The 13,880-nt window shown below is 49.6% G+C and overlaps 1 protein-coding gene across 1 annotated transcript; it reads right to left on the bottom strand.

The window, feature by feature from the left end:
* Positions 1-1,566: 1,566 nt before the first annotated feature.
* LOC309796244 (nuclear RNA export factor 2-like) lies at positions 1,567-12,995 on the bottom strand (the record flags this gene model as incomplete). Its single annotated transcript, XM_082609290.1, is given in 23 exon segments — positions 1,567-1,695; positions 1,747-1,807; positions 4,466-4,633; positions 5,175-5,247; positions 5,675-5,717; positions 5,813-5,835; positions 5,838-5,927; positions 6,036-6,094; positions 6,201-6,311; positions 6,977-7,095; positions 7,386-7,492; positions 8,485-8,677; positions 8,909-9,013; positions 9,197-9,304; positions 9,424-9,512; positions 9,659-9,728; positions 9,867-9,947; positions 10,064-10,168; positions 10,286-10,369; positions 10,980-11,133; positions 11,366-11,549; positions 11,982-12,150; positions 12,873-12,995. Coding segments are annotated over 23 exon segments (2,448 nt in total).
* Positions 12,996-13,880: the final 885 nt, after the last annotated feature.

Here is a 13,880-nt window from a genome sequence, read left to right on the forward strand (position 1 = left end):
ATTGTGCCTTCTGACCTCTATGGAGGACCCCTGAGGGTATGACACAGAGGATGAGTTTTGTTTCCCACGGCCCCTCCCAGGCATGGAGTGGCTTTCTCGGTTGTGTCTCTCAAAAACATCTAAAAATGTATCGTACCCATAGCTGCCTGGGGCAAGGGAAAGAAGATAAGGCAAGCAGCAGAGAGCCCCCGAAGCCTGGGAAGGGTGAGGGTGATGAGGAAAATTCTTGGGGGAATAAGAGTTTTGAAGGGCATAGCAGAGATTCCAGAGTGCAATGCATATGTACAGGGTAGGACACAGGCTCAGCAAAGGTCTGACAGGAAGCCAAGCTTGCACATGTGGCTGACCTTTGGGCTCCTCAAAAGCTGGAGGTGAAGGCTAAGGCAGAGTTGGAGGCAGCCTGGCTAAGCATTGGTGGAGTGTCCCAGATCAGAAGCCAATCTGCAAAGGCTAGACAATATTGTTTTCCTTTCCTTTTTGTCTCCAGGCCCTTCAGGAAATCTCTGTCAAGTCACTATCTGACCACTGATGAAATAGAAGGACAACTTCTGCGAGCACGTATGACAAGGATTTCAATCTTTGCAAAAATACATATCCCAAGGTGTGTATATACTACAATTTGTTTACCCACTCATGCCTTGATGGACAGATGGGTTGTTTCAACCTTTTGAATATAATGAGTAATGCTGCTGTGAGCATTCACGTACAATAATTTGTTTTGGCACCTCTTTCATTTCTTTCGGGTATACAGCTAGGAGTGCAGTAGCTGGGTCATATGGTACTTCTGTGTTTAATTTTGTGAGGAACCAACAAACTGTTCTCCACAGCAGCGAAACCATTTTTATCCCCACCAACAATGTACAGAAGTTCCAATTTCTCCACATCCTCACCAAAGCTCTTCTTGTTATGTTCCTTTTAAAAAAAAGCTACAGGCAATGTAGTAGGTGTGAAGTGGCATCCTATTGTGGCTTTGATTTGCGTTTACTTAACGACCAATAGATTTTCCTCTGATCATTGCTTTTGCTGTGTCACACAAGTTTTGGTATGCTGTGTTTCCATTTTCAATTGTCTAAATGTATTTTCAAATTTCCCTACTTGATGCATGATATATGTAAACCCATCTAGCTGGGACATAAAGGAGTTTTGACGCATGCACTTTAAATCCCATTGCTATCCCATTTTTGTGCAGAATCTTCATGTTTTATAAATGGAAAAAAATTGTATAAAAACCCCACTTGTTTGGGTTAGAAGGTGCCTCCTCCTCGGGGCCAAAGGAAGGGCCGTTCAGTCCTGGACCTACTGTCTAGTGATTGGGGCAGGGAAGAGCAATGGAGGACACACGACATACAGCTTGCAACAGCACTCTTTATTATGAAAACAAACAGCAATCGTGAGTGGGGAAAAGACACAGAACAGCTGACCCTTCAGGTGGCTATGTTACCTGGCCTACAACGTAACTTTGGATTCTTGGTCAGCCAGGCCTCCAACCCCAGGCATGAATGTGGCCTGAGGCTGGAGACAAAAGATGATGTGGATGAAGACAAGGATGACATCCAAGGGCTCCTTTTAGGGGATTTCTTTGAAGGCCTCCTCTGGGATCTTGTCCTCAGTCTGGAGAGAAGGAGTCGGAATGTGAGAAGAGCCCGCTCCCCGAATTCCATTCCCAGGACACCGGCCTCCACCTTCTTGGCCTCCCTGAAGGGCAAGAAACGTTCATCTTTACCCCACTTGATTCCCAGACCTCACCTTGAGCATACTGCAGACCTGAACAGCTCTGGTGCAGTTCCATTCGTTGTCCTGAAGGCACCTGCAGTGGGAGAACAACAGGTGATCTCCATTAGTACCACAGTACAGTCACACTGACCATGCAATGCCACCGCTATATGTATGCCACTTTCTTGCTGGGACACATGTACCAGTATGAACACTATGTGTAATGACGAAGAAAGACCCAGTGAAAAGCAAACCATGTATCACTAGCATTCATGCCCACTAGAATTCAAAACAGAAAAGTAGAGCTGGGCAAAAGAACAAGGGAATTCAATATATACTGATCAAGAAAGATGTTCAAGGAAATAGCAAATGAAAAATTCTAAAGTACAAGTCTCCAACCATCTTTTATTGAGATATAATGCACACACCACTTTAAAGTATACAAATCGGTGCTTTTTCGTACATTCACATGATTGTGCAACCACCACAACTATCTAATTCCAGAGTAATTTTACCACCTCAAAAAGAAGCTCCTTAACCATTAGTGATCACTCCCTATTCCTCCCCTTCCCCCAGACCCTGGCAACCACTAATCTGCTTTTGGTCCCTGTGGATTTGCCAATTCTGGACATTTCATACAATATTTGACTTTTTGTGACTGGCTTCTTTCATCTAGCATCATGTTTTCAAGGTTCATCCATGTCATGACATGTATCAGAACAGTATTCTTTTTTATGACTGAATAGTATTGTACTATATGGATGTACCAAGATTTATTTTTTTTTTTTTTATTTTTTTTTTTTTTTTCTTTTTGCGGTATGCGGGCCTCTCACTGCTGTGGCCCCTCCCGCTGCGGAGCACAGGCCCCAGACGCGCAGGCCCAGCGGCCATGGCTCACGGGCCCAGCCGCTCCGCGGCATATGGGATCCTCCCAGACCGGGGCACGAACCCGCGTCCCCTGCATCGGCAGGCGGACTCCCAACCACTGCGCCACCAGGGAGGCCCTGTACCAAGATTTATTCATCCATTCATCAGCTACAGGACATTTGGGTTGTTTCCACTTTTCGTCTATTATCAATAATGCTGCTATGAACGTTCCTGAACAAGTTTTAGAGTGTACACATGTTTTCACTTCTCCTGGTAAGATACTTAGGAGTGGGATTACTGGGTCTTATGGTAACTCCGTGTGTAACATTTTGGGGAAGTGCCAAAATGTTTGCCCAAACCACTGCTCCTTTTTAGATTCCCATCGTAACACATGAGAATTCCAATGTCTCCACATCCTCACCAACACTTGTCATCATTTGTTTCACTAATTAAAGCCATCTTAGTGGGTGTAACCTGGTAACTCACTGTGGTTTCAATTTGCATTTCCTTGATGACTAACGATGTTGAGAAGTTTCTCATTTCCTTCCTGGCCATTTATATGTCTTCTTTGGAGAAATGTCCATTTAGAGCCTTTCCCCAGTTTAAAAACATTGGGGTGTTTGCCTTTTTATTGTTGAGTTGCAAGGGTTCTTCACATATTCTTGCCGGATATGTGATATGCAAATATTTTCTCCCATTCTGTTGGTGGGCTTGTCACCTTTTTGATACTGTGCTTTGATGCTCAAGAGGTTTTAATTTTGACGAAGTCAACAATTTATCTACTTTTTTTCTTTGGTCGCTTGTGCTTTTGGTGTCATATGTAAGAAATGATTGCCTAATTCGTGAAGACTTACACCTATGTTTCCTTCCCAGATTTTTATAGTCTTAGCTCTTACTTTTAGATCTTTGATCCATTTTCAGGCTAGGTTCGTACATGGTGTGTGAGTCAGGGGTCAAAATTCTTTGGTTTGCACACGGATACCCACTTGTCCCAGCACCATTTTTTGAAAACAATATTATTTTCCCATCAGATATTTTCAGCACTCTGTCTGGTTGATAATCAGTTGACCATAAATGTGAGGGTTTATCTGTGGACTCTCAGTTCTATTCCACTGATTCATACACTGTCCACAGGCCAGTACCACGTAGTCTTTATTACTGTGGCTTTGTAGCAAGTTTTGAAATTGGGACGTGTGAGTCTTCTAACTTTGTTCTTCTCTTTCGAGATTGTTTTGGTGCATTTCCATATGAAGTTTAGGATAACCTGGTCAACTGTTGCAAAGAAGGATTCTGATAGGGACTGCATTGAACCTAGTTTGCTCTGGGTAGTACTTCCATCATAATAATACTGCCTTCCAACCCATGAAAATGGAGTGTCTTTCCCTTTATTTAGGCCTTCTTTATTCTTTTCAACAGCGTTTTACACTCTGGAGTATGAGATTTGCACTTCTTTTGTTACATTTGTTTCAAAGCGTTGTACTATTTTGATGCCATGGTAACTGGGCTTGCTTTCTTAATTTCATTTTTGGGTTGTTCATTGCAAGTACATGGAAATACAAATAAGTTTTGTATATCGGTCTTGTATCCTGTAACTTTGGTGAACTTGGTTATCAGTTGTAGTAGGGTGTTTTGTTTTTTTGTTGGTTGGTTGGTGTGCGTGTGGATTGTCCTGGATTTTCCATATACAAGATAATATCACTGAGCATTATGCTATCTTGAAAACCCTTTACACATATACTAGTATGATACCTTTTTCATGGGTTCACTTTTATTTTTGGAAGCAAAATATTCAAAAAGCTATTTTTCCAAATTGCTTTCGAGTTTCCATGATTCACTCCCCTGCCGTTCTAACCCAACCTCATTCCCATGCACACCCAGCACTCACTTCTGAGACCACTCGAGTTTCATCCCAGAGAGGGTGGAGAAAGCCTGCACCATTTCCTGCTGCTCCTGGGAGAGGGAGGAGGGTGTAGGCATTGGGATGGAGAACGCACTCTGAGTCTCACTGGGGCTGGCGTCCCTCACAAACAGTTCGTCTTTCACAGTGCATAGACTGGAGGAAAAATGGGCACTCAGACAACTGGACAGATGGACGACCCCACACCCCAAACAACGATCTTGCTCCCACTGCCACTCAGCAACTAGATTCCTTCCATACCCCTGCTGTGTCTGTCTCCCAGGTTCCGTGACTAGTACCTCTGCCCCTCCCCACAGAGCCCACCTTTGGAGAGACTGTCTACCACCTTCACTCAATTTATAGGTTTATCCCCAACCCATGGGCAATTTCACATTTACCCTTTACCACAGTCCAAGGGCTGGACGCTCTGACCCCCATTCTCGGAAGAAGACACTGAGTCGCACAGAGGTCATGTGACTTGACCAAGATCACACAGTGAATGAGTGTTTTGTCCAGGAGAGAACCCATAGGCCGACTGCAGAGCCCATGCTCTTCTTAACCACTAGGCTAGACTGCTCCTGGGATCTCCCTGCTGGCCTTCCACAATACTGAGTAAACCTAAGATGTGCGCCACCACATTCCCATGCCACTGAGCCCAGGCTGGGATGGGCATTCCCGCCCACAACAGGGCTCTCACCTGGCACAGCTGGCAGGGGTAGCGATGAAGGTCCGGGTGAAGGCACGCACACAGCCCTGACAACTTCCTTCCACTTCAACAGCAAACAAACAACAGTACCCCTGAGAGCCACACGTGCTCTACACGCTCACATGGTGTTGCCCAGTCAGGGAGTGACTGGACACTCATGCTGAGAGGGCAGCTGTTCACGGTTCCAGGGTGTTGGGAATGGGGAGGGCAACTATAGGAGCAGTCTGCGCCCAGTGACAGGGTCCCTGACAAACACTATACAAGTTCATGGGATGCATTTTTCACAGCCACCTAAGAGGTGGATACTACTACCCCATTGTGCAAATGAGGAAACTGAGAGGTTAAGTAATGGCCCAAGTTCTCAGAGTAAGGACCTGGGATGCAAGCCACCAAATTCCACAGCCTGTGTCCCCATGCCTGTCTGCCATGCACACCCTGGGCAGGGAGAGGGAGCAGTGAGGCATCTGGGGAGAGGGTCTACACACACTCACCTTCCTCGAACACCCCGTTGACAGAGAAGCAGAGCATCATCTTCTGAAAGGGAAGAGCCCAGGTGCCCAGTCACCACCTCCACCTCCTACCCACCCGCGGCTTCCTGGGCCCGCCCGAGGGAGGAAGCAGGCGCTCACCATCTGGAACCACATGTGCACCCGAAGGAGCTGAAGTCATGCTGAGTCTTGGGCAACCCACAGAGGGTGTGCACAATGACACGTTTTGTGTGCTTCAGCAGCTGGACCCGCAGGTCTGTGAGGGGAGGGGAAGCGAACAAAGGTCAGGGGCTGCCACGCTCTGGGCCCTATGATTGAACCCTTCACTGCCCTTTCCCACCCAGTCTTCCCATCGCACACTCACGGGGGTCCTTGAGCTTCTTTATATTCCTGCTGTCCTTGAAGTACTTGCACAAGCTGCTTCTAGGAGACAAAGAGCAACAGTGGGTGGTGGGTGTATGCAGGAGCTGGCCTGTGTCTGCTGGGTAGCCACACGACCCAGGAGCAGAGTCTGGCCTGTGATACTCACGGGGCTGGGTCCTCGGAATGGAAGGAAATTGTCAGGGAGAAGCAGGCCTCCTCGAGATAAGCACAATGGATATGCGGTCGTCGGTCTCCACACTCATGGATCAAGTAATACCTGAGGGAGAGTAATGAGGACAGTCGATCTCTGTGGTCTGGACCTCAAATGTGACTTGAGAACTCCGATGAGCAGACCTGTGCTTAGGTCTCCTCAACTCTCCTAGCCCTCCTCCCCTTGCTCAGATTCCCAAGGGTACTTACTGCTGCAGGAATTGCAGGACTAGACTCTTCAGTATCACAGAGCCTATACAGCATTCCTGGAATCAAAAGGCATTTGAGATTGTGTGGCTGATAAAGCCTCTCCTGCAACTCGCCAAATGTTGTTTGATCCTCTTCATCACCTTGCAGGGCTTTATTACATAGGGAGTGTCAACGTCAATGTTAATTGGTGAAGGTAACTCCTGGCCATCCTGGAGAAAGGAAGAGGAAATCAGGAGTGGAGACCTGGGGAGTGGCCCTTGATGACCGGGGAAAAAGATGGGTCCAGTAGGGTGAGGGTTAGAGGTCAGGTCTGAAGGGGCCCTGGAAATTCCATGGAAAAGCTTACAGTGGATGTCTTCATCATGAGGTCCTGGAAGTCTCTAGCGTTATATTCAACTTGTGTGTGTGTGTGTGTGTGTGTGTGTGTGTGTATTTATGGGTATTTTTCCAGAAACTATATCCATGTCATTTTCAGGAGTCCATGTGCCCCAAAATGGTTAAGGGTCTGATGCCAACATGTACTCTAGGCAAGAACCAAAGGGCTTGAGGGCAGGTGCAGAGGTCACCGACATTCGTAAGAGACAATGATTTTCGTAGGCACTCTCAGGCATAATAACTTCGGGAAACATTCTCTGATGGCCCTGTCCAAAACCAAAAATAGCGAAGAGGTGGTTGATAGTTCAAGGTTGCAATGCTTCCTTTGAGTTAAAGCGCTAATACCAAAAACAGAGATCAGTGTGTTCTGGCCTATCCAGCAGCCCAATTTGCCCACCTCTGCTTCTGATTTTAAGGGTTTTCGGTCCACTTGCCTGTTGAGCACTGAGCATCTGTCATCCTACTGTCCGAAAGGCACTGTCTCCTCATGTCTCTCAGTACCTTCACTTTAATATTCCTTCCCTCCCTCCCTCTCCTTCGCCTTGGTAGCTCCCACCCAGACTACTCGGAATCCCTTCTCCAGTGCCACAGGGACCAGCATTTCAAACCCATGCTGCAGGGCTTGCTTCTCCTCCCTTCCTTCCTCCAGGGCCCCACTGAAGGCTGTGGGGAGAAGAGGGCATGGAGTGGGAGCCCGGGGCCCTGCCACCTCACCGGGAGTCCAGCACTCTGGCAAGACCCGGACAGCCCCCCGGGATGGCCCTGGATGCTGGGCTAGGGAGGTGAGTGAGGTGGGGCTCAGGGAGGGAGATGGAGGGGATGAGGACAGAAAGGGAGTGAAGGTAGGAGGGGAGAGATGAGAGAGACCTAGGGGCACAGAGACAAGGGAGAGAGAGAAAACAAAGGGAAGGGAAAGAAGCTCTCCCGTGGTGGGGGGTCAGGGAAGAAGAGAGAAGAAAGGGGAAACGGCACACCCATTGCGGCTCTTCACCTGCCCCAGAATCGCCCAGACACACCAGGTAGGAATGGAAACTATGCACATATTGGGCTGGGGGCCCACTGGATACTGGCTGAAACTTTGTCACCTGTGTGAGCTCAGCCAGACTTGGGCATGGGAAAACGAGCAGCCATGGGGGCAGATCTTCCCCAGATGGAGGAAAGGGTCAGGTACCAGCTCCGTATGGGGCTGAGGATCCATGGCCCCCTCTGATGACCACCGTCTTCTCTCCCGATGACCCCTGCACCTGTCTGAGTTGGTTCTTTATCTGAGGAATCATACCTGTCTCAGGCTGCCCAGGGCTCCTGTGAAGGACCAGGCGGGATGCTGTGACATGTGCAGGGAGGGATGGCAAGTGCCCCTGAGAGGCCTGTCCTTCTGTCTCCTCTACCGCCTCTGCCCTCTGCCTTCCACTCCTGCCTCAGGAAGCCCTCTGATCACTGGCGGGAGCCCACATCTGGCCCCTTGACTCAAGGAGCCCTGCTTTTTCCCAAGCTGGACCCCAGGGAGGGTCCAATTCCTGGCACTGGGCCAGCAGAATGGATGTCATGACATCAGCCACCCACGGCCTCAGCCCTCAGCATGGCGCAGGAAAGCCCCCATGTCAACCTGGGAGAGGAGGGTGGACCCCTTTGGAGGCAGGGGAAGAGGGCCCCACTCAGAACGGGGGAGGCACACCCCAGCTCAGCACGAAGAAGGAAGGCTTCGCTCAGCAAGAGGCCCGGGACTGGAGGGCCCTTCTCAGTCCAGGGCGCCAGCATCTGGATCAAGGCTGGTCGCTCCTGGTCCTGGTGAGGAGGAGAAGCCCTGCTTCCTGGGGCACACTCTTGGGAGGCCTTGGTGCAATATAGCTGGGTGCAGAGAGCTGGAAACAGACCCCAGAGCGCCAGCAGAGGTGAGCAGGTCAGGGGAAGGAAACTCCTCACCGGTGATAGACACAGAGAGAGCAGAAGGTGGGGCCTGTGATCCTCCCAGAAGACCAGGGCTGCCACCTCTGGCATAGGGGCACTGTCACAGATAGTCTAGGCTCCCATGGGTGAAGGTCACCAAGAAGGGTGACAGGGTGTTCACACTGACCTTACATAGGTGGACTGGTCTGGGAAGGTGCCACACAACGGGTTCCCTTGCAGCCACAGCTCTTCAAGCTTCAGCCCTTGCATCTTGCTCAACTCCCACACAGACTTCAGCTGAGAAATATGGGGGGAAGTGGGAAAAGGAATCCCAGGGAAAGAGGAACATCCGGATCCCTGCACCCCCAGACCCCTCCCTCCCCCACAGGTTCCTTCACCTGCCTCCTGTCATCACTCTCATGGCCACTAACACGCCCCCTCTGCTCTCAACCCAAGTCTGACCTGGCTCCCTCTTCTCACCTCATTTTCAGAGAGGTTCAGGGTCTTGACCGTGGGGGCCACCTGTATAATGTCAGACAGGCCATCCAGCTGGTACAGTTTGTTGCTGCTCAAGTTCAAGGACAACAGCTTTGGGGCAAGAAGACGTAGAGTGAAGGTTACTATCGAGGACCTTGGAGACAAATCTGCCCTGCACCCCAGCTCTTCCACCCCCTACCCTAATACCAGCACTGGGCTTACAGCCTCACCTCAGGGAAATTCTTTTCGATGACATGCAGGGTGGCAGCCATGCAGCTTCTTCGATTCAGGATTATCTCAATATCATGGCCTACCAAGTCTTCAGGAAGGAGAGGGGAGGGAATCAGATGGCTGAGTGAGTTCTGGGGCCAGCACCAGCCCCTCCCCACGTTACCATCCCTAAGTCACCCTCCAGGAAGACCCCTCTGCCCTCGCCTGCCCTAGAATTACTGCTGTCAGCCATACCTGGGTCAAAGCGGAGCCTCTGCAGGTCAAGAGCTTGCTGGGAGACATCAAATCGTTTGCGCAAGGTCAGCTGTGGAGAAAGAGATGGAGACAGCTGCTCTGAGGCTGTGGTGGTGGCAGGGAAATCGGGGGTGAGGGGGACGGGGCACTGGAGGAAGGAGAGGTGGGTCTGAGCGCTGGCACACAACACGCCTTGAGTCTGCATTACCTTTAGCTGCTCCATTTCTTCTGGCTTCAACTTATCCCGCACAGAGTAGGGAACAGCGGAGGGGCCGACAAAGACAGGTATCTGCAGGAAGCAGAGGTGGGGTAAGCACCAGGAACTCTAGTTCCAAAGAAGACAACCAGCCCCTGGCCTGTCCTCCTTCCTCAGGATGAGGTACACGTCACGCCCTCGACACACACCTTTCGTCTCTCCTCGTCACAAATCTTGTAGCTGACATCCATCAATGCACGGGCAGTGTTAGCTTCCTGGACAAAGAACTGAGCCCCATTTTGCAAAAAGTGGAACTACAGGGAGTGAATGCAACAGCAATAGTATCAGAAGCCAACAGACCCTGCTGAACCAGGTCTCCCTCTCTCCCCCTTCCCTGTGCCCACGCGTCTGGCTCCGGCATCCTCTCTTACGTCCACTGGAGTGAAGGGGACACTGCAATGGCTCTGGATTGAGTTCATTAGCCATGTCTTGTCATACTTCATCCCACAAGGAATCTAAGGATGAAAAGAAGGGATGGGAGAGAGGACAGACAGCAGGGAGTTTAGGCTGGAGGACGAACCTTTTCCTGTTCTTTTCTGGCCTTCTACTGAGCTTGAAAGGGCTTCTAAAGAAGGGACCACTGGCACGATTTCTTATGGGTGTGCATAACATGGATTTCCTAAATACTCTTTCTCTCCAGTCAAACTCTCTTCCACATAATCAAGGTGTCAGAGATGATCTTCCTTTTATAAATTTCCAGGAGATCCAACCCAGTGCAGACACTGCTTGCCCCTCAGACAAGGTCTCCAGAGGCTCGACCCTCCATCTCCCACACTCAGCTTGCCAAGCTGAGACCTCCAATGTGGAGGTGCTCCATATCCTTGGCAGTAGTTTCCATCTTTGCTTTGAGACAGGCTCCTCCGTTCTCCTCACAGTCAGCCTGTTCCCTTTACATTGCTTCTCTGAATCTGCCCTTAGATGAACAAGACTGTTAACTCCTGGTAATTAAAGGGACAGATTACAAACTGTCCCCAGTGAAATAAACCAGCATGTCTTCATGAGCCCAACACAACTCCCCCTGGCTTTTCTCTCCTGCACATTCTATACATTTTTCAGGATACTCACTGTGACCCTGAACCAGCTCCCTGGGGTTCCATCTTGAGTGTTCTCCCCCATTTCTCTCTCCACAGGTGTTCTCTTTCTCCACACACTTTTATGCCTGTGGCCTTCATTGTGCCATCTCACTCTCTTCTTGTTGCCTCGGATGGTACCGGGAGAGCTGCAGGGGGGATGTGGAGAGAAGGAGGGTGAGGGGCCCTAAGTGCTAAGGAAGTCTTCTGTACACCCTCGTCTCTTTGACACCAGCACTACAATTAGCTTTGCTCAACCATTATTTCACTTCGAGCAAGCTTCAGTTTGCAGTGAGAGAAGAAAAACAAGTCCACGGAGACTGAGAGAGGTGCATAGTCCCAGGGGCTGCTGTGTACAAACCCTGCTGCCTGGCCACTTACTGTCTTACTTCGGGGTCCTCCTGGACATCCCTCTTCACCACGTTTCCAGCATCCTCCTGGAGGTGTGAGGGCTGAGGCTCACACTCATCGTGTTCATAATGAGGGCTCCTCTCGCCAGAATTACCTGGGAAAGAACTCCAACCTTTCTTTCTTCCTTGAGGTGGTCTACCACCATCACTGTATTCTGAAAAGAGGAACAAAAATACAAGTTTGCAGACACATCTGTGGTCCACTTACCATGCACCATGTCTTAGGCTAACAGCATGGTAGGGCAGGCAAAGTGCCAACCTGGCCTAAGGGATCAACCCCACAAACCTCAGAAAGGACACTCTTCTGCCTGTCCAGAGAGGACAGCCTTATCCGACAGATGGCACTATCAGGGGAAGAATCGAGGAGGAGCAGGATGAGGAAGAGGAGGACAAGGAGGAGAAAGAGGGAGGAGAAGGAGGAGGGAGGAGAGGACAACTGCGGTGAAACTTTTAAAACAGTGGAGCAGGACTGATAAAGAACTGAGGTGTATGCGTCCATGGGTTAGACTGGACGGCAGTCATATATATACTAGGAAGGCACCCGAATCTTGCCTTCTCTCAGGACATTCCAGCAACCACACCAATACCTCTCTCGTGCTTGACAAATCCAATGATCCACCAAACCGATTCCACTAACAACCAGCAAGCTGGCTGGACTTCCTTTGCCAGTGCACTAGGAGCTTTAATGTCAGGTGGCACTGATGTAACAGCCTCTTGAATTGTCTCCCTTTCTCCAGCCTTGCCCTGAACAATACTCTGTTTGAAAGAGCCAGAGTGAGCTCTCTATTGGGCCAGCCTGAAATGCCTTTCAGCTCCGCTGGCAACTCTTCCTAAATTCAGCCCTTCTAACACACTCTGGGTGATTTCAATTCTTCTTTTTTTAAATAAATTTATTTCTGTATTTATGGTTGCCTTGGGTCTTTGATGCTGCACACAGGGTTTCTCTACTTGCGGCTAGCAGGGGCTACTCTTCGTTGTGGTGCACAGGCTTCTGCTTGCAGCGGCTTCTCTTGTTGCGGAGCTTGGGCTCTAGGTGCGCGGGCTTCAGTAGTGGTGGCACGCGGGCTCAGTAGCTGTGGCTCGAGGGCTCTAGAGCACAGTCTCAGTAGTTGAGGCACACGGGCTTAGTTGCTCTGCGGCATGTGGGATCTTCCTGATCAGGGCTCGAACCTGTGTCTTCGGCACTGGTAGGCAGATTCTTAACCACTGCACCACCAGGAAAGTCCCTCAGTTCTTTTTGAATTTACTGAGGCTTGTATGATGGTCAAGGAGATGGTCTAACTTGGTGAATGTTACAGAGACCCTCGGGGAAAAACCTGTACTCTGCTGTTGGTGGGCGGACTGTTCTATTTATGTCATGCTGATCTCTTTAGTTTACTGTGGTATTCAGGTCTCCTATATGCTTGCTGATTTCCTCTTTAGTAATTCTGTCACTTGCTAAGAGGGAGGTGGGTGTGGGAGGCCCCCACTATAATTACAGATCTGGCTCTTTCTCCTTTCAGCTCCACCAGCTTCTGCTCCGTGTACTTTGAGGCTCTGTTGTTTGGTGCATACGCATTTAGGATCTTTATGTCTCCCGGGTGTCCTGATCCTTTCATCATTCCGTAAGGCCTCTCTTTGGCTCTTGTTCATTTTCTTTACTCAGACATCTACTGTACTGGATACTGAAGCTACAGGCATGCTTAGAAAGTGTCCTGGGTATACCTCACCTTGTATTCACTCCCAGGAGTAGAGTTGCTGTTCACCCCTCCGCCCACAAATTCTCCCCTCCAACATATCTCATTCACCATGGGAAAACATTTGGAAGATTTTTGGCCCCTGCAGAAATAAGGTCGTGTCAATTCTCTTCCGCATAGATTGATTCACTAAGGTTATTTTATTTTTAACACATTCCACTGAAACAGTGAACCAGCAGATAATCATACTAGTGGCTTGTGGGGAAGGAGGATTATGGTAATTACACTGTTAGAAACCAGCTTCCCTTGGGTTGTAATGCTTAACGTTCTCTAGGTTTGTGTGCTGTGCCTTTTGTACGCTAACTATTCCATGTTGTCTCAGGGCACGCTTATGAGTAAAGATCCGTCCACTGCTGATCACTCCACGATGGAGTGATTACGACCAGGCCTCAGATGAACTCCACTGGGAAAGGGTTGCTTTCCCTGTGCGGCCCGATGTCAGGGCAATCCTGCTACTCACAACCTTGGGACTTTCCTTGTGTGGAACTGGAAGGGATAGTAAACACAGATAGGGCACTTGACCCACAGATGTCACTTGCTCAGTCCCCAAAACTCGGAGGGGGCATGGTGTGCTCTCTTTCTCCCACACTCCACATCCAACTGGTCAGGAAATTCTCTCGGCCCCTCTCTCAAAGTATGTCCAGAAGCCAGCCACTTCTCACCACCTCCATTACCCCCACCCTGGCCAAGATACCAATATCTACCTCCTGGACTGGACTGCTGTCCAGCTGGCCCCTCTGCTTTCATCCT

Source organism: Mesoplodon mirus, assembly GCF_964341445.2.
Source record: "Mesoplodon mirus genome assembly, chromosome: X".
NCBI classification, from domain to species: Eukaryota; Metazoa; Chordata; class Mammalia; order Artiodactyla; family Ziphiidae; genus Mesoplodon; species Mesoplodon mirus.